Source organism: Castor canadensis, chromosome 17 (genome assembly GCF_047511655.1).
Source record: "Castor canadensis chromosome 17, mCasCan1.hap1v2, whole genome shotgun sequence".
Classification (NCBI taxonomy): Eukaryota; Metazoa; Chordata; class Mammalia; order Rodentia; family Castoridae; genus Castor; species Castor canadensis.
The window spans coordinates 50,115,264-50,133,674 of record NC_133402.1 but is presented as its reverse complement, the minus strand read 5'-3'; the positions used below and the strand labels follow the sequence as shown (position 1 = coordinate 50,133,674).

At 53.5% G+C, this 18,411-nt stretch overlaps 4 protein-coding genes across 5 annotated transcripts; 3 read left to right on the top strand and 1 right to left on the bottom strand.

The window, feature by feature from the left end:
* The first annotated feature begins 103 nt into the window (after positions 1 to 103).
* On the top strand, positions 104 to 6,081 carry Hyal3 (hyaluronidase 3). Of its 2 annotated transcripts, none has more exons than XM_074059271.1 (4): positions 104 to 605; positions 4,913 to 5,057; positions 5,409 to 5,498; positions 5,614 to 6,081. In XM_074059271.1, coding segments are annotated over exons 1-4 (507 nt in total). In that variant the 5' UTR covers positions 104 to 603; the 3' UTR covers positions 5,884 to 6,081. The 2 variants fall into 2 exon arrangements, with proteins under 2 accessions (XP_073915372.1, XP_073915371.1); XM_074059270.1 differs by having other exon boundaries at positions 104 to 1,009; positions 4,144 to 5,057.
* Naa80 (N-alpha-acetyltransferase 80, NatH catalytic subunit) lies at positions 1,004 to 3,416 on the top strand. Its single transcript, XM_074059274.1, is given in 1 exon segment — positions 1,004 to 3,416. A coding segment is annotated over 1 exon segment (960 nt). The 5' UTR covers positions 1,004 to 2,251; the 3' UTR covers positions 3,212 to 3,416.
* Positions 6,082 to 6,670: 589 nt separating the features above from the next.
* Positions 6,671 to 12,099, top strand: Ifrd2 (interferon related developmental regulator 2). Its single transcript, XM_020174407.2, has 12 exons — positions 6,671 to 6,915; positions 9,187 to 9,306; positions 9,394 to 9,478; positions 9,585 to 9,709; positions 9,792 to 9,949; positions 10,110 to 10,160; positions 10,247 to 10,425; positions 10,512 to 10,617; positions 10,916 to 11,053; positions 11,143 to 11,271; positions 11,347 to 11,442; positions 11,582 to 12,099. Exons 1-12 carry the CDS (start codon positions 6,858 to 6,860, stop codon positions 11,660 to 11,662), a joined length of 1,326 nt encoding a protein of 441 aa, XP_020029996.1. The 5' UTR covers positions 6,671 to 6,857; the 3' UTR covers positions 11,663 to 12,099.
* Positions 12,100 to 12,550: 451 nt separating this feature from the next.
* On the bottom strand, positions 12,551 to 17,292 carry Lsmem2 (leucine rich single-pass membrane protein 2). Its single transcript, XM_020174409.2, has 4 exons — positions 17,159 to 17,292; positions 13,261 to 13,371; positions 12,984 to 13,169; positions 12,551 to 12,792 (listed from the first exon to the last, which is right to left on the bottom strand). The coding sequence occupies exons 1-4, from the start codon at positions 17,178 to 17,180 to the stop codon at positions 12,647 to 12,649; spliced, it is 465 nt and encodes a 154-aa protein (XP_020029998.1). The 5' UTR covers positions 17,181 to 17,292; the 3' UTR covers positions 12,551 to 12,646.
* Between the last annotated feature and the right edge of the window lie 1,119 nt (positions 17,293 to 18,411).

The following is an 18,411-nucleotide window of genomic DNA, read 5'->3' as shown; positions in this document are numbered from 1 at the left end:
GGCCCCGGGATCTACAGAGCACAGGAAAGCCTCCTCTCTTTCATTTAAGTCTAACGTCTCTCTGTGGGCGGTTACTTCCTAGCATGGAGCCCAAATTCCAGAAAGAGGCGCCACCTGACCTGAAGGCCAGCAGGAGGGAGGGAGCCCAGACAACACTGGGACCGGACAGGTCTGAACCCGTGACGCGTAGTGCAGGGGCTGGGCCTCAGCGGAACCCAACCCGAAGCGATGACGCAAAGCCAAAGGCGGAGCCTGGATGGGGCGGGGCTGGAAGGAGACGGAGCCAACCGGAGACCGGGTCTGGCTCAGGTGGGAGCGGATGGGCAGAGGCGGCGCTAGGACAGACTGAGTCTGCGCCATCTCGGTGTTGTGACGCGCAGAACCAGGGGTGGGGCTAGACGGTGACGCTCGGGGGGCTCGGGAAGGGCCTGGCTGCTGCGGGAGACCTTAGGATTAGGAGTTGCTCCGTGGACTGCTATAACTGCAGTGTGTCCGCTGTACCGCTGGGGGCCAGCGCGGGAGGACCCAGGAGTCTGTGCCAGAGAGCGAGATACCGAGCCGTGCGGAGGGAGAACGCGGAATATCCCGGAGCCCGGCATTAACATGTCAGTACCTCCCTCTTCCCCTCCCCCCCACGCGTTGCCTGTCCTCCCTGCGCCTGCGGTCCCCAAGTGGCCATGCCGCCCCTCACACCCTCCCTGCGTCGGCTGTTCCGTCTAAGAGCATGCCGAGCCACACCCACTCATAGAATCGAAGCTTTCGAGGCCCCCATCACTAAAAATATCCACTGCCTGTGATCCACCAGGAGCGGGGGGAATTCGCAGCACCTGGGACAGTGCGGCCCCTCCCTCTGAGGACCCGAAGGTTCGCCCCGCCCACGGTGGGTGGGGCCGGCACTGAACTGGTTAAGCTTGCGAGGAAACCTAGGGCTCCAGGTGTAGAGGCGGATCCTGGGGTTTCTTCCCGCCAGACCCCCGTGGTGCTGCTGCAGTTGAGGCGGCTGATGCAGGTGAGGGGCTTAGAGCCCTGAAAGTGGCATATGGCGTGAAGGGAGGAAGGTATCTATTACTGACTCGCGTAGAATTGTTCTCAAGCTGGGGGAGATGGGGAAGGAGAAAGCCAAGAGGCACTCTCTGGAGCAGGTGAGTGGAGGGGTGGAGTACACCTGCTTACCCAAGAAATCCCCAGCATAGACCATCCTGCCAGCAGGACCTGGAATTAGGTGGGCAAAAAGTGGGGTTTGGGCACAGGCGGTCTGGGTTTCCAACCTGGTAGCCGTTGGCCACCTCTGGGTATAGGAAGGAAGCTGTGGTCCTTTATCTAGGGTAGTTATGAAACCCAGGCCAGAGGGAACTTCTTGCAGAAGCAACATTCTGTGTAACCATGGGCCAGGATGCTGGGGCCCCATCTGTGGAATCAGTTGGGTCTATACCCAAAGTCTCCTGTACTGGACAAAGTTGAAGAGGAGGCCTGGGCTCTGTGCCCTGAACAGGGAAGGCAATAGAGGGTAGGGAAGGTGAGCTTGGTGGGTGGGTGTGTGGGGCCCCAAAATCAGCTAAGCAGTGGGCATGGCCCAGATAGTTGAAAAGACTGGGAGCTGGAGGACTGATGACATGTAGAGAGAAGGGAGGGACGGGAACTTCTGGGGGGTGGTGGTTCTTCCATGGAGAATCTTGAGTGGGTGTGAGCAGGAGGTATGATGTCTGGTTTGCACCTCTGTCCAAGGCCAGTGAGCCATAGTAGTGGACTGCTAGAGATAAGATAGCCAGCAAGTAGACTTGGTTGGCTATTCTGGCACAATGAGATCTTGGAGAGAATAAATTTATAAGCAGATCAGGCAGGGTCTGGGACTCCTGGGTTTTGTCCCAGCCTTCAGCACTCATCACCTTCAGCCTCCCTCCAGTGTGGGGCAGGATACCTGGATCCATCCATCCTGCTTTCCACCTGAGTCCTCTCCCCCAGGAGATGGGTCTCTTTCAGGCCACCTGTACCACAGGTGAGTGTGAAACAGGCACTGCCCACCACTCTCCTGTTCTAGGATACACTGTCCCCTTTGCACTCATTATCCTTCCTTGTCCCAATCGTATCCTCCTGACACAGCCCAGCATGGCTGTTATCTACAGGAGGGGAGCCCTTGTGGTCTAAGGAAAGGCCACTGTCTAGAGACTGTGGCCTTAACCTCCAGCCTGGCACTGAACCACCTGCAGCCTAACAGGAGGTGGCCTTGGCTCCCAGCCTGAGCCTGGATCCTATGTGTAGGCAAGAACTGACTCTGAGCCCTGGCCCAGCCAAGCTGTCCCCTACCCTAGACCCTGCGCACTGGATGGAGCAGATCCTGAGTACCAGCCCGGCTAAACTAACCCTGGATCCTGCACACCAACCAGAGCTGTCTCTGAGCCCCAGGCTAGCTGAGTTGACCCTGGATTCCACATACCATTGAGAGATGAACCTCAGTCCTGGCCCAGCTGAGCTTACCCTGGATCCTGAACGCCAGGCAAAGGAGATCCCAGCCCCCAACCTGGCCGAGTTGACCCTGGAGCCTGTGCACTGCCGACCTGAGCTCTTGGATGCTTGTGCTGACCTCATCAATGACCAGTGGCCCCGCAGCCGTGCCTCCCGCCTACACTCTCTGGGCCAGTCCTCAGATGCCTTCCCCCTCTGCTTGATGCTCCTGAGTTCCCACCCCACACCTGAAGCAGCCCCCATTGTGGTGGGCCATGCCCGCTTATCACGGGTACTGGACCGGCCTCAGAGCCTCTTAGTAGAGACAGTAGTGGTAGCCCGGGCGCTGAGGGGCCGTGGCTTTGGCCGCCGCCTCATGGAGGGTCTGGAGGTCTTTGCTCGGGCCCGGGGCTTCCGCCGGCTGCATCTCACTACTCATGACCAGCTGCACTTCTACACCCACCTGGGCTACCAGCTGGGTGAGCCTGTGCAGGGCTTGGTCTTCACCAGCCAACGATTGCCCACTACCCTGCTCCGTGCCTTCCCTAAGGCCCCCTGTCCCCGGCCACCCTGCAAGGCCCCTAGCTTCACTGCCCAACCTGCCACAAAGGATCACAAAGGACCCCCATTGCCACCACCTCCTCCCCTACCCCTGCTCCTGACCACCTCCCCCCCACCTCCCCTGGGGCCCCTTCCACAAAGCCTGCTAGAGACACAATTCCAGGACCTGAGGGGATGCCCCATATTCTGGATGGAGAAAGACATCTGAGGGCCACTGAGGGCAAGACATTGTACTTCTGGGTTATTGGACTGCCCAAGACAGTACCAACCTCAGCCTACTGGCCATACCTCACCCCTAGCCCCTGGGAGCAGCCTTAGCCTGGGCATGTTTCCTGTGTACCAGTGGGGCCAGAGGTGGCTTCATAGCTCTGGCTCAGAGCCTTCAGTGTGGCTGAATAAAGGCTTCCATTGGGTGTGGCTGTGACAATTTATTTGTTGACCTCCACCCTCACTTCTTAGGTCCCCTATCCCTACAGAAGTCCCTAGATCCAACTTGGCCCTGAAGCCACCAATGGGGTGATACCTGTGCTTTGCCCTTCCTGCCAAGCCTGGGAGACAGTGATGGTTCTCTTCCCTTTTCACTTATTACCATTCACCAAGCACCTACTGTATATTAGGTCCTGAAGTGGATAACGATGGTAAATTACACAGACAGGGTCTCCGCCTAAGAGGATAGACAGGCCTACAATGTCAGAATTCATACTGGGACAAGGAAATAATGAAACTTCAGGAGCTAAGTGCCCTCACTCCCACTGGGGATCCAGGAGACCTCCTAGGGAAGGTGGTGTCACAGCCAAGACCTGAACGCTAAGTAGGAATTAATCCAGGCAAGCAAGGAGGTGAGAACTGAGTGTTTTGGGGGCAGGGAACATGATGGGCAGAGGAAAGAGGGGACTTGTAACCACTGTGGTTGGTGGGGGTCTCAGAGGACATGGTCCCTTGACAGATGGAGAATGCTGGAGGGGAGCTGCCCAGGCCGGCTGAGGGTTTGGCTGCTTTGAGACACCGTTGGGAGCCATGCTTTCTCCAGTCCCCCATCCTTATGGGGAGAAGCTAGGGGAACTTTACTGGCTTTTCCTGCTATGTGGAAGGAATGGTCTTGGCCACGGACTGTAAGCTTACACCCCCTCTCTCCTGCAGGTTTCCATCTCTGTGGCATGACCATGCAACTAGGCCCAGCCCTGGTGCTGGGGGTGGCCATGTGCCTGATGCATGGCCAGCCTTTGCTGCAGGTTCCTGAACACCCCTTTTCCGTGCTGTGGAATGTACCTTCAGCACGCTGTAGGGCCCTCTTTGGTGTACATCTGCCACTCAATGCCCTGGGCATCATAGCCAACCGGGACCAGCATTTCCACGGCGAGAACATCACCATCTTTTATAAGAACCGCCTTGGCCTCTATCCCTACTTTGGCCCCAGGGGCACAGCTTACAATGGGGGCATCCCCCAGGCTGTGTCCTTAGACCACCACCTGGCACAGGCTGCCCACCAGATCCACCATAGCCTGGGATCCAGCTTTGCTGGCCTGGCAGTGCTAGACTGGGAGGAATGGTATCCGCTCTGGGCTGGGAACTGGGGCCACCGCCGCCGAGTCTACAAGACAGCATCTTGGGCTTGGGCACAGCAGGTGTTCCCTGACCTGGACCCTCAGGAGCAGTTCTGCAAAGCCCGTACTGGCTTTGAGCAGGCAGCCCGTGCACTGATGGAGAACACACTGCAGCTGGGCCAGGCACTGCGGCCCCATGGGCTCTGGGGCTTCTATCATTACCCAGCCTGTGGTAATGGTTGGCACAATATGGCTTCCAACTACACAGGCCGCTGCCATGCAGCCACCCTTGCCCGCAACACCCAACTGCATTGGCTTTGGGCTGCCTCCAGTGCTCTCTTCCCCAGCATTTACCTCCCACCCAGGCTGCCGCCTGCCTACCACCAGGCCTTTGTCCGACATCGCCTGGAGGAGGCCTTCCGTGTGGCCCTCACTGGGCACACACATCCTCTGCCTGTCCTGGCCTATACCCGCCTCACACACCGGAGCTCTGGGAGGTTCCTGTCTCAGGTAAGTGGAAGCTGGAGTCTAGGGGTCAGAGTCCAGAGGCATGGCCCTATTCTAGGAGAGTGAGGAGAAGACCTTGCCCTGGGTTATTTAAGGGGGAGCTCCTGAGGAGAAGGCCCTGTCCTGGAGCATCTGACCAGCAAGGGATGGCTGTACTGGGATATCTCAGCCCTGGTCTGAGGGGACTCATTCTTTAAGGAGAGGGCCTGAAAAGCCACTCAGAGGCTCTGTGCAAAGGGGCCCAGCTCTAGAGGTAGAATGAGATCATGGCAGTGAACCAGTTTCTTCATGGTAGAGGTGGACCTAGATTGATCTGGCCAGTCCAGCACTGAGTTAGCAGCTTTTTGCCTCCAGGATGACCTAGTGCAGACCATTGGCGTGAGTGCAGCGCTGGGGGCAGCCGGCGTGGTGCTCTGGGGAGACCTGAGTTTCTCCAGCTCTGAGGTGATTATTGCCCGCTTCAGCCTGCCATGTAGCACATGCTGGGGCTGTAGGTGGGAGGAGAGGCCATGTCAAGACCATGGAACAGGACCATTAACACACTCTTCGCTTTCCTCAGGAAGAGTGCTGGCGTCTTCATGACTATCTGGTGGGCACTCTAGGCCCCTATGTGATCAATGTAACCAAAGCGGCCATAGCCTGCAGCCACCATCGGTGCCATGGCCATGGGCGCTGTGCCCGGCAAGACCCAGGACAAATGGAAGCCTTTCTGCACCTGGAGCCAGATGGGAGTCTTGGAACTTGGGAGTCCTTCAGCTGCCACTGTTACTTGGGTTGGACTGGCTCCACCTGCCAGGAGCCCAGGCCTGGGTCTAAGGAAGCAGCATAAAGCCAGGAGTTTCTGCCTTTGCCTTCTCTTCTCCTTGCTGCTGCTTTCCCAGTCCTGGGGGAAATTCCACTCTTGCTCAGCTAACAGTTAACCTTCCCAAGTACCCATTACTTCCACCCCCACTTCCTTTGGGATTCCTGAGGAGTGGAAAAGGACAGAAAGAAAAAGAAAAAAAGCCATATAAAACTAGAGGCCTTCTGAGATCATCTGACTTCTCGTGAAAAGAAAGCAACCCCAGGAAGTCAGGGTTCCATCTGGTTAGGGTTGCCAACCCAGAGTTTTATTCCTGCACCTCACTGGGTCCACAGAGAAGTCACAGGAAATGGTCCAGGGACCCCAAGAAGAGCTAGACTAAGGTCTGTAAGTGCTAAGCTGTTACCTGTACTCTGCTTTCATCATAAAGTACTTTTCCTTTACCTTCCTGAGATTTGGCTATTCCCTGTTCTATCAAACCCATGGTCCCTGGACCCAAGCAGCCCAGGGCCTCTGCAAGGTCCCTGAGATGTCATGGTGCTTCACCGCTGGGCTGGTGGGAAACTTCAGAGTTAAAGACTGTGCACTTGTGCAGGCACCGGCGGGAAGGGATAGGAGGAGGGCACGCAGGGCATTGTGGGTGCATAGTTTAGCAAGAGCTACGTTGGCTTGTGGGTCTTCACTATGGACTACGATTCCCGTGGTGCTCTGCGTTCTGCCGATGGGGCCTAATCTGTGCGCACAGCCCCCTGGGAATAGTAGTTTTAGCCGCGTGGATTCGGTTCTGAACCTGGTGACCGGGAACTCACCTTCCCAGCGACCCGTTCTATAGGGCGGGGCGCCTCATGAAGATGGTGGCGCGCGCGGCGTGTGGCTCTGGTCGTCTCCCCAAGCCTCAACGCAGCGCACTGGCCAGCGTTTCGCTGGTCTGGAGCCCTCATCCGCCGGGTCTCTGACCCCGCGCCCCATCCCCCGCCCCGCCGCCACTCCCGACTCCCAGTATGCCCCGCGCTCGTAAGGGCAACGCGCCCCGCAAGGGCGGCCAGCGTCGTGGAGGAGGTGAGTTGGGGGCTCGGGACAGCTGTTTAGCTGCAAGCGGAGGAGCCCTTATATGGCTCCCTGTCGGTGTCCTCGACGGTCTAGGGTGGGGAACCCCGCAGGATCAGCCCAGTTTAGCATCCCCGAATTCTGCCGAGACCAGCACGTGCCCCAGCGGGCATCAGCCACGTGTGCACCCAACTTGAGCGCGCTGCCAGTCGCCTGTCGGAATCTCCCGCGCCCCCAGTGGTGACTTGAACAGCCTCGGTTTCCCTATAGCCCCTCCACCCCTGTTGCCTGCTGGGATGGGCAAACCCAGTGGACAGAGCAGGAAGCCAGCCCTTTAGCCGAGTGCTGGTCTTTTCGTTGACTGGACCGGGAAGTTAGCAGAGGCCTAGTCCGCTCCTGGGAACTGAGGTGCGATTGGGAAGGTACAGAATTGGGGCCTTGGCAATTCGTCCTGGGACTAGGTAAATATTCTGGAGCCTGAGGCCGTCTTGGCACTTTATCAGTTTAGACCAGAAGCCTGTCGTGTTGTGATAAACACGTATGTTTACTCTGCTGGGGTAGGGTGCCTGCCAGGCGCAGCTTTACCCTGACCACCGCCCTAATTGGGCTTGGGCGAGGGAACATTTAGTATGGTAATGACAGTTCGGCCAAGGACTGGTTCTGGAACCATTTACTGAGTGGTGCCTGCCCTAGACTGAGGAACCTGGGAGAGTATGAGAAGGACTTCTGGGTGGACGCTGAAAAGGTGGAGAAGAGAGCCCCATGCAGAATGAGCTCCTAGAATAAAGGCCTGGCAGCTCAATAGGCCACAACGCAGTGGAGCAAATTAGAGGAAACGGCTGTTTAGGTACATATGGTACGGTAGTAAGAGAAAAGATGAACCCGAGGCCAGTGTGTGGACTGGAGTTTTTCCTACAGGCAAGGAGTGTAAGTAATTCTGAGATGTAGAGCCAGCCTGGTGATCAGAACCAGTCTAGGGTTCTGCCATAGTAACCACCCTTGCCAAACTAAGCCGAGTCCTGACAGAACACATACACAGTGCTCCTGTCCCACTGACCTTGAGACTTCCCTATGTTCATCTGTGTGTCTATACCCTGCACTGGTAGCCCTGGATGGACCAAAGGAAGTTCAGAAGACAGTATATTTGAAGCCTGGGGGCACCCAGACACCCAGTGAGCTGGACTTCTGCCCCCAGGGCTCATAGGTGGCTTTATGAATGTGTCTTCACTCTCTGCCTTCAGCAGAGCCATAACAAGTCATTTGTATTCAACCATTCCACCTGAAAGAGGTGCTTTTGCGTCTCTGCCTTGCAGAGAGAGAAACTTTGGCTTTGAAGGCTGAGCAACTGTCCTGATTATACTTCTGTTAAGATGTGCAGCTGGAGCTGGTGTCAGTGGTTCACACCTGTAATCCTAGTTACTTGGGGGGGTAAGATTGGAGGATTGTGGGTCCAGGCTAGCCCAGACAAATAATTTGGGAGATCCCATCTCCAAAACTAACCAGAGCAAAATGGATTGGAGGTGTGGCTCAAGTGGTAGAGCACCTAGGTATAATTTAGGCTGGACCACAGATCTAGCTGGGACTAATGCAGCATGCAGTCCTTCCCCTTTTTTGGCGGTTGGGGTGGGACCAAAGTTATGAACTCAAGCCTTCACACTTGAAAAGCAAGTGCTCTCCTGCTTAAGCCACACGTTCAGTCCATTTTGCTTGGATTATTTTGGAGATGGCGTCTCAAAAGTATTTGCCCAGGTTGACCTCAAACCACAATCCTCCTGATCTCAGCCTCTCAAGTAGCTGGGATTATAGGTGTGAACCACTGGTACTGTCTATGAAGTCCCTTCTATCTCTATCTGGTTCCTGGTTTCCTTTTTTTTTTTTTGCAGTACTGGGGCTTGAACTCAGGGTCTACACCTTGAGTCATGCCACCAGCCAATTTTTTATGATAGGGTTTTTTGAGATAGGGTCTCATGAACTATTTGCCCGGGCTGACTTCAAACTGCGATCCTCCTGATCTCTGCCTCCTGCTAAGCTAGGATTACAGGCATGAGCCACCAGTGCCTGGCTCTGGTCTTCTTAAAGGTTCTGGTCTCGGGGAGTACCACCCACCAAGCCTGCTAGGTTATCCCTAGGCTGAGCCTAATAGTCAGTGTTCTCTAGCAGATAGACCTTCATTTGTCTTGCTTCCTGTTTCAAATACCCTGCATCAGTCCCTGTATTACCTGTTTCAGCTTTGGGCTTTCTCATCAGTGGAAGTTGGCCAAGTACCAACTTTATGCTCTCCAGGTGCCCGGAGCAGTACCCAAGCTGACTCAGGAACCAGTGAGGATGAGGCAGCCAGCGAAGCCCGCAGCACTACCAGTGAATGCCCCAGCCTTCTCAGCACCACCGCAGAGGACAGCCTGGGTGAGAACAGGTGGCAGTTTGGCAGGGGCTCAATGAGGGCTACACTGTGCAAGGGTGAGAAGCAGAGCTGACCCACTGGCCTTGCAGGGGGAGATGTTGTGGATGAGCTGAGCCAGCAGGAAGAACTTGAAGAAAAACTGAAGGAATATGTGGACTGCCTTACAGACAAGAGGTATCCCTACTTGCCAGCCAGTTCCTATATCCAGGATCCTGCTTAGTCCATGCCAAGCCTGACCAAGGGAAGGCTGACCCACATGACCCTCTTCTCTATCCTTCAGTGCCAAGATCCGGCAAGGAGCTCTGGAGAGCCTGCGCCTTTCCCTGGCCTCACGCCTACTCCCTGACTTCTTGCTAGAGCGTCGCCTCACACTAGCCGATGCGCTGGAAAAGTGCCTCAAGAAAGGTCAGGTCTTATACATGTGGGGACCCTCACCTGGGCAGGTGCTGATCCTTGTTGCCTAGGCTAACTGCAAAGCATCCTGCAGGGAAGAGCGAGGAACAGGCCTTGGCTGCTGCCGTGCTTGGCCTGCTCTGTGTGCAGCTGGGCCCTGGACCCAAGGGAGAAGAGCTGTTCCACAGCCTGCAGCCCCTGTTGGTCTCAGTGCTCAGTGATAGCACAGCTAGCCCTACTGCCCGGCTCCATGTAAGTATCCCTATGCCTCATGAAGCCCCTCCTTCACCTTATCCTTAAGCAGAGGGTAAGTTCCACCTGTCTTCATGCTCCCCTATTCTGAGGTGGGTAAACCCATACCTGGAGCCTAGGCTTACCCACTAACTATAGCCTGGCTTTGTTCTCCTGATAGTGTGCTTCTGCTCTTGGCTTGGGCTGCTATGTGGCTGCTGCTGACATCCAGGTGAGTGACCTTTGCTCATAGGTGGTAGAGTACCTAGGCCCATAGCTCTGTCCCTGAGCCATTCCCCTGCCTCCCTGTGCTCCTAGGACCTGGTTTCTTGCCTTGCCTGCTTAGAAGGTGTTTTCAGCCGGTCCTGTGGCACAAGTGGCTCCACAGCTGCTGTGGTCCCTGCCAGCCTGCATGGCCTGCTCTGTGCTGCCCTGCAGGCCTGGGCATTGTTGCTCACTATCTGCCCCAGCACCCACATCAACCACATCCTTGACAGGTAGGGATGGCTGCCCACTGGGAGTGGGAGGGGATCATGAAGGGCCTCCCAACCCACACATGTAGCTTAGCCTATCCCTTCCCTAGGCAGCTGCCCCAGCTGCCCCAGCTTTTGTCCAGTGAAAGTGTGAACCTACGGATCGCTGCTGGTGAAACCATCGCACTGCTGTTTGAACTTGCCAGGGACCTTGAGGTGCGAAGAACAGTGAGGAGTTGAGGAGTACTGGTAACACTGCCCATCCCAGGCTAGATGCAGAGCATGCCACAGAAAACAGCAGGTTTGGGTCATTATGCAGGGGAGGTGGCTCCAACACTGACTTAAATGCTAGGTGCTGTGATGGGAGCCCTAACCAAAGGTGTTCTGCTTGGGTAGAGGCCAAAAAGGGATTGAGAGGCCAGGCAGGCAGGAGGGCTGTGAGTGAAAGGAAGGCTGTGGGCAGTCCCATGTTGAGAACCAGCACAGCTCAAGTGCTACCCTATGCTTCATACAGGAAGACTTTGTTTACGAGGATATGGAGGCCCTCTGCAGTGCTCTGCGCACTCTGGCCACTGACAGCAACAAGTACCGAGCCAAGGCCGACCGCCGGCGCCAGCGTTCTACTTTTCGTGCTGTGCTGCACTTTGTTGAGGTGTGTGTATGAGAACGTGTGTGTCCTAGCAAGAGTGCATCCCCAGGCATAGCAGCCAAGCCCAGTCCTGTGGGCCCTCTACCCTGCAGGGTGGTGAGTGTGAGGAAGAGACAATCCGCTTTGGACTTGAAGTGCTCTACGTGGACAGCTGGGCTCGGCACAGAATCTACGCTGCCTTCAAGGACGTGCTGGGTTCGGGCATGCACCACCACCTCCAGGTTGGATGAGCAGAAGGGGCTACCTGGCTTGGCTGCTTTGGACTGGCCTGAGCTCACTGCCTTCTTTGTCCCCAGAACAACGAGCTTCTTCGTGACATCTTTGGCCTAGGCCCTGTGCTGGTGCTGGATGCCACTACTCTGAAGGCCTGCAAAATTTCACGCTTTGAGAAGGTTTGCACCCTTGGGCACCTTTCTCTTCCCTCCATTCCTGTTTCCTGAGGCCTAGAGCTCTGTACAGGCTGCAGGAGAATCCTGGGCTTTACCCCTTCCCAGCTCACCAGAACCCCATCTTTGCCCTCACCTTTGTCAGCACCTGTACAATGCTGCTGCCTTCAAAGCCCGGACCAAGGCCCGCAGCCGTACTCGGGACAAGCGGGCAGACGTCGTGTGAAGTAGACCAGCCAGAGAGAAGACTGTCCACACCCTTGTATATTTTTAACAGAAGACAGTGCAAGAACTGGTCTCTGCCAGTGATTGTCACTCTATTTTTTTAATGATAAAACCAAAAACAAACAGGGTAGTAGGATGGAGGTCAGAACACTTAAGGAACCTGGCTGTTTGTCCCTGCACTCAGCCCTGTGGCCTCTTTCTGCCCTGTCTCAGGGTACCCAAATGTGTGCCTGTCCCAGGGCTGAGGGGCAGGTGGTAGGGGGCTGTCCCTTCCTTTTCTTTGTTAGGCCTTACTTTCCTGGGGTGACTTCTTTGGGAGATTGGCCTCTGGACAAATGCCTTCATAGTAAGTGGGAGGCAAAGCTACCTGTAATGGAATCGTGTGCTGATTTTTAAAGATTACAGGAGATAATTAAACCGAATGCTCAGTCTTCTGTAGTCTTGACTCCTGGGTATTTCTACCTGCCTACCTCCTGTCTTCCCACCATGGGCCTACCTGAGACTTCCCCCACCACCACCCAATCTCACCTTTGCCCTCCAAGGCAGTCTCTTCCCCAAGGCGGCTATTCCCCCAACTCAGCCTCCTTGATTTTGAAAGTTGAGGTTGGACCCCCAACTGGGAGCCCTGGTGGGCGGGGGGGGGCAGCTATTTCTAGACTTCTAAACAGTAGTCCAGGGGTCGCCAGAGACCCCTGCTGACAGGCCACAGGAGGAGCCAGAAGGCTGGTGCCCGGTCCTCTGACCTTGGGAGTGCCCTGGCATTAGAAGAGTTGGCTAGGTCTGGCCTGAAGAGATTAGGAGAGGCAGGCAACTATGGAGTTACTTCAGGCTGTTGTACAACAATCTCAAAGAAGTAGTGTAGACACATCCAGCAGTGGGAGAGGAGAGATCTGCCAACGGCCCCTTTAATTTCCACCTCCACCACACGTGTGCGCGTGCACACGCTCACACACACACACACACACAAACACTCCAGGCCTCAGGTTCAAGTGGCATCTAAGCTGGGTGCTCGGGCTTCACTGGAGTTGAGCCTCCGTAGCTGGCTGAGGCTGGCCAGGCGCAGTTTGAGCAGGGTCTCCTCCTGTGTTCGCAGCGTGTGTGCCAGGACCCGCAGGGATTCGCTCTGCAGCACTGGGAATGAGCAGGCATTTCTGGGACCTAGTCAGACTCCATGCCAACCAGACCTCCTTCCACCAAACCAGCATCTGGGCATTGCCAACCTCCACCCACCCTTCATTACTGCAGCATCTATAACTGCTCCTTCCAAAGGACCTCCCAGTCCCTATCACCTTGCCCTTGGTTCTGCCCCTGCCTGTCCCTACCACTCAGGTAGACAGCCAGGATGGCAAGTGCCAGGCAGGTGAGCACCAGCAGTGCTAGTAGCAGCAGGAACCCTCCACGGCCACACACTGGGTTGCAGCCAGCCTGGGCACACAGCGATGGCGGCAAGATGCCCAGCAGCTCATCCCACGGCTGTACCTCCTCAGCAAGATAAGGGTGCAGCAAGCCTGCAGGGAGGAGGATTCATCAGGAGGGCAGCAGGTGCACCTGCTTTCCTCTGCTCCCCAGGCATGTCCATCCTGTGGCCCTGCCCCTCACCTCCACTGTGTAGGTCGCTGATGGACTCCACCCGGTGCAGGTGCACCTCCTGAACGTGACTGGGGGCCAGTTGCCCCCGGTTCCTCTGGCTCTGCATTGGCATCACAGTGTCTGCAGGGGTAGTGAGGCTGCTTCAGTTGAGGTCTCCCCTTCTCCCAGATAGCCTCAGGCAGCAGGGGCTTGGGGAGGATGGGAACAGCCTGGTATTTGGCTCCAAATCCCCTACAGGAATGACCCTTGCTTTGGACCCAGGACGACCCCTGGACCCTACAGGCCTGTTCTGTGCAGTGTCAGGAGGGGCATTCAACTTGCTCCCAGGTTTTCTTTTAAGCACCTGAAAGACTCTAAGGCATTCCTCTGCCTGCTCATTTCTGGTAAACAGTTCATGTCAGTCCTGCCTCTTCTGCTGTCAAGGCCCCAAAGACCCTGTGAACTAGCCACCAGGCTAGTCCTGGTGCTGGGACACCTCAGCCATCCGGGAGCCTTGGTTCTGCTTTAACATACTCAGTGTGGCTCTATTCTTCGGGGAACCCTGCTGTTTTCACTCTGTGTCACTACAGGACACCCTTTGTTAAATGGTTTTATGTGTCTATGATGTCTCTACCTTCAGGCATCCTTCTGAAGCTGCCTGGGCATTTCAGTTATTTCAGTCCCTTCAGAAATTAGCCCCCCAGGACACCCATCACTGAATGTGAGCTTTTCCTCAATTTCCTGGTAGTTTTTAAGGACAGTTCTCAGAAGCAGAATTACTGGACCCAAGCAGGTTTTGGTTTTGTTTTGTTTTGTCTTTTCGGCAGTACCAAGGATTGAACTCATGACTTTGCACTTGCTAGGCAGGTGCTATATACTGCTTGAACTACTCCACCAGCTCAAGGTTTTTGTTTGTTTTGTTTTGTTTGGGTGGTACTGGGGTTTGAACTCAGGGTCTCATTCTTGCTAGGCAGGCGTTTTACCACTTAATCCACTCAATTATCACTGCTACAATTGAGAAAAAGTCAGTTGCTGTGTGACTTTATGTTGAGGTTAAGGCAGACATTTGGATGTTGAATCCCCCTGGGCTCTTTTTCCTAGGCTACATCTGGGATTCACTTTGTCCTAGCCACCAGTATTTAGCCAAGAGGTCACTGGCTATCCTGTCCACTGTCCAATCTCCCACTACTGTCTTGTAGCTGTTTCTCCAGCACTCTGATTCCAGAAGTCTTTCACCTCTTCCAATCTCTTCCCCACAATATCATCTTTTTAGTCTTTTTTTTTTTTTTTTGTGGTTATACTGGGGTTTAAACTCTGGGCCTCACATTACTAAGGCAGGCACTCTACCACTTGAGCCACTCCACCAGTCCTTTTTTGTGTTGGATATTTTCAAGATAGGGTTTCACAAACTATTTGCCTGGAATTGGCTTTGAACTGTTATCCTCCTGATCGATGCCTCCTGAGCAGCTAGGATTACAGGTGTGAGCCACCAGTTCTTGGCCCAAGGTTGTTTTGTTTTTTCTGTTCTTTCACAGCCCCAACAGGGTATATCACCACCACCACCATTAGGCATCGCCATTGAAAAAAATTCATATGTACACATGTGCATATGTATTTGCTAATTTGAGAAACAACCTTTCCTAATTGATTTGGTTTCTAAGCCTAGGGACTCTGACTGATACCTGTGTGGCCTAATTATCCATTCATAGGTTCTGTCCATTTAGTCTCTGGTGTTTCTGCACTTTCCTTGTAATTTATTTCCATCAAAGTTTTTGTTTTCATTTTTTTTCTTATGGTGGTACTGAGGTTTGAACTTAGGGCCTCATGCTTGCTAGGCAGGCACTCTACCACTTGGGCCACTCCTTCAGCCCTTCTTTGTGTCGGGTATTTTTGAAATAAGGTCTCATGAACTATTTGTTTGGGCTGGCTTTGAACAAGGATCCTCCTAATCTCTGCCTACTGAGAGCTAGGATTACAGGCATGAGCCACCAGCTTCTGGCTTCATTTTTGTTTTTGAGCCAGGGGTCTCTCCTGGGGATGTGGCTCAAGTGATAGAACACCTGCCTCACAAGTACAAAGCCCTGAGATCAAACCCCAGTACTGGAGAGAGAGAAAAAGAGGAATCTTACTAAAGTTCCCCAGGTTGGTCTTGAACTCCTGGGCTCAAGTGATCCTCCTGCCTCAGCCTCATGAGTACCATCAAATTATTTTATGACTTTTAAGTATTTAATTATATTTCTTTCTGGTATATTCTTGGACTTGATCTTTAAAAATCTTGGCCCCATAAGAGCATGAGAGGCCGGGGTGCCAAAAAAAGGGCTGGAGGAGTGGTTCAAGTGATAGAGTGCTTGCCTAATAAACCTCAGAACCACCAAAAAATAAAAAATAAAAATAAATAAGAGCATGATACACCCATCTGGAAGCTAGATAACACCGGGGGAAAGTGCAGGAAGGATAATTCCTGAAAGGCGTAAGGGTAGGTCTGGCTCTGGGTCTGTCACTCTCAGGACGCACTCAACCTTTACAATTTGCTTGAAGCTGCCCCATGACATGCTCAGAAGAGGTCAAACAAAAACAGATATTGCCAGTCATTATGTCTAGGTGGTGGATTGAAATTCATATTAAATTCCCTTTGTGAGCCAGGCATGGTGGTGCACAACTAATCCCAGCTATTTAAGAGGCAAAGGTAGGAAGAATGAGGTCCCCAGCAGGATTGAAGTGCCAGGCTGTCCCAGCAAAAGCAAAAGCCCTTATCTGAAAAACTGAGATACCAGGGGAGTGGTTCAAGTAGTAGACAGAGAAAGCTCCAGGCCCTGAGTTCAATCCCCCGCACTGGTGTGTGTTGGAGGGAGTCCCTCTTTGCCCTTCACTATGCTTTTCCCACACTTTCTAAATTGAATGTGGACTTTATTTGCTACAGTAAAAAGCATGCAGTAAACATTACTATTAAGACCCCAAAGAAGGCAAACATTTCCCCTTACCAGAGAGTTTGTGCCCCTTCGCTGCAGTATAAAATGTTGAAAATGTGGTGAGAGAGACTGGCCAGATGGACCAAGTCAGGCTGTGGAATATGAGTTGGAGCCATGGAGCAGCTGGTCTTGTGACCTGGCCAACCTGTACCTATAAATTTCTGGATTCCTGCTCTGAGCCCCACTGAGCCTTTTCTTTTCGTTTCCTTTCTCCCTCTTTCTCCCCGCCTCTCTCTCTCCAGGGTCTCACAAAATCTCCATCATCCTGCCTGAGCCTCCCAAGTGCTGGAATTACAGTAGAACTTCATATATATATATATATTTTATATATATATATATATATATATATATATATATATATATATAATATATATAGTACAGTTATATATATATATTATATATATGGTACAATTATATATATATATATTATATAGTGGTACAGTTAGTGACTGGCCACCAAGCTCTTTATTAGCTGAGCCTGTCTGACCAGTCTGAACCAACCCTTAGCCAGTGAGGAATATTTAGGCCCAAATTGGGAGAGCCAGAGATCAGATATCTGTCTACTTCCCAGTCCCCAGGCCAGGTACCCAAACACTTCCTGGAACCACTGCCCACCCCAGTCCCAGCTTCCTCCCTGAAGGACAGATGAACTGGCTAGCAGATGCCCAGACCCGCCTGGGCACAGTCTGTGGTTGACTCACTCCTAAGTGTATAATTTCCCCCATTCCTCCCTGCTGCCCACAGCAGGGGACACTTCAAAGCCTGGGATGGGGAGGGGTCTCAAACATGACAGGATCTTTCTACATGGCACAGGGATAGGTCCCTTTACTAGAGCTGGAACAAGAAAATTGATGACTAGTCAAGTCAGTGAGATCAGTGGGATAGAGGATAGGTGTCTTTGTGATCCACAGGGTCACAGGACTAGGGCCTTGTCCTCCCTCATTGTCACCCTGTCCTACCTTCTTGGGTCTCCTCAGGCATGGCAAGTAGTGGGCAATCAGGAGGCCGATGAGGGTACCCAGTAGCAGGACTGGACAAAGGCAGCAGTGGCTCCTCTGGGAACCTGAAGAAAGCCTGGCTGCCTTTGTGCTCCTTCTTCCCAACTGGGCCTAAAATAGGCCTGAGCTCAGCCACTGGGGCTAAATTTAGAAGGGGCAGCTCTCAGTCATGAGAAGGGGTGGAGTAACCCACATGGGCCAGCCTAGACTATCTACTTGGTGATGCAGCTCAGCCAAGAGCAGGCTTCTACCACTACCTGGGCCCAAAAGCCTTCTCATGCAACCATACCACTCCTATACCTACATGAACCTTACCGGCCTTCATCTAGATCAGCTATCTCAGGCTTAGCCATGATGCAAAAGGAGATCCTGTGCATCTCCACTCAGCTGCTCCTCACCGCTGTACACCCTTAACAACAGCCAGGTCATCTCCTCCCATCAACTGTGGACAAGCACCACCATTGTATGACTTGCTAGCACCAGGGCTTGGGGGTGGTGGACAAATAGAACTCAATCAAAAGGGCTTTGCGAGCCCCACAAGTTAGCACCCATGGCCAGTGGACAGGGTTGGAGGCTAGTCCTCTACTACTAAGCTTACAACCTTAGGTAAAGGGTCAGCCCTCTTTGGTCTCCATTTTCTCATCTGTAAGACAGGAACAAGGGTTTCTTCCTGGCAGAGTACACTAAGAACAGAGACACAGCCATATGTCTGAAGTACTTAGCACAAAGCAGTTTTGGTCCTCCTTCACTCCCTCCCTCTCTTCTCCACAAGGGCATAACGGGTCACATGGGAGGGGATGAAGAAACATAGTACCACTCACTTTAGAAGAACTCTTGTGCTCCTTCTTCCCAACTGGACAAAGCAAGACTGTGGTCCTACTTCCCTAAACATCCCAAATCCATCATTCCACTGTATTATATTGGCCTTCTTTGCTGTCCTCAAACTTGGCAAGCTTGTTTCCTCCTCCAAGCCTTTGCACTGGCTTTTCCCCCTTGGAATGCTCTGCCACCAAATATTCCTGGCACTGGCTCCTTCTTGTCCTTCAGCTCAGATGTCACCCTTTGTGAGGCCTTCTGCACACTCTTTTCCACATCTCCCAGTTTTGTTTTCTTCAGCGCACTTAGCCCTTAAGCTATATAATGCAGAATGTACTGTGCATGTCAGTATATCCCAAAGCCCTACAGAAGCTCAGTCACCTAGACATCACTTTAAA

Coding starts and splice junctions, on each gene's coding strand:
- Hyal3 (XM_074059270.1), top strand. CDS start 4,161: ATGACCATGCAACTAGGCCCAGCCCTGGTGCTGGGGGTGGCCATGTGC. Junction 5,058..5,408: donor CTGGGAGGTTCCTGTCTCAG/GTAAGTGGAAGC, acceptor TTTTGCCTCCAG/GATGACCTAGTGCAGACCAT. Junction 5,499..5,613: donor TGAGTTTCTCCAGCTCTGAG/GTGATTATTGCC, acceptor CGCTTTCCTCAG/GAAGAGTGCTGGCGTCTTCA.
- Lsmem2 (XM_020174409.2), bottom strand. CDS start 17,180: ATGCCTGAGGAGACCCAAGAAG. Junction 13,170..13,260: donor CAGCGACCTACACAGTGGAG/GTGAGGGGCAGG, acceptor TCCTCCCTGCAG/GCTTGCTGCACCCTTATCTT. Junction 12,793..12,983: donor CCTGGCTGTCTACCTGAGTG/GTAGGGACAGGC, acceptor GCTCATTCCCAG/TGCTGCAGAGCGAATCCCTG.
- Ifrd2 (XM_020174407.2), top strand. CDS start 6,858: ATGCCCCGCGCTCGTAAGGGCAACGCGCCCCGCAAGGGCGGCCAGCGT. Junction 9,710..9,791: donor GGAAAAGTGCCTCAAGAAAG/GTCAGGTCTTAT, acceptor AGCATCCTGCAG/GGAAGAGCGAGGAACAGGCC. Junction 9,950..10,109: donor GCCCTACTGCCCGGCTCCAT/GTAAGTATCCCT, acceptor TTCTCCTGATAG/TGTGCTTCTGCTCTTGGCTT.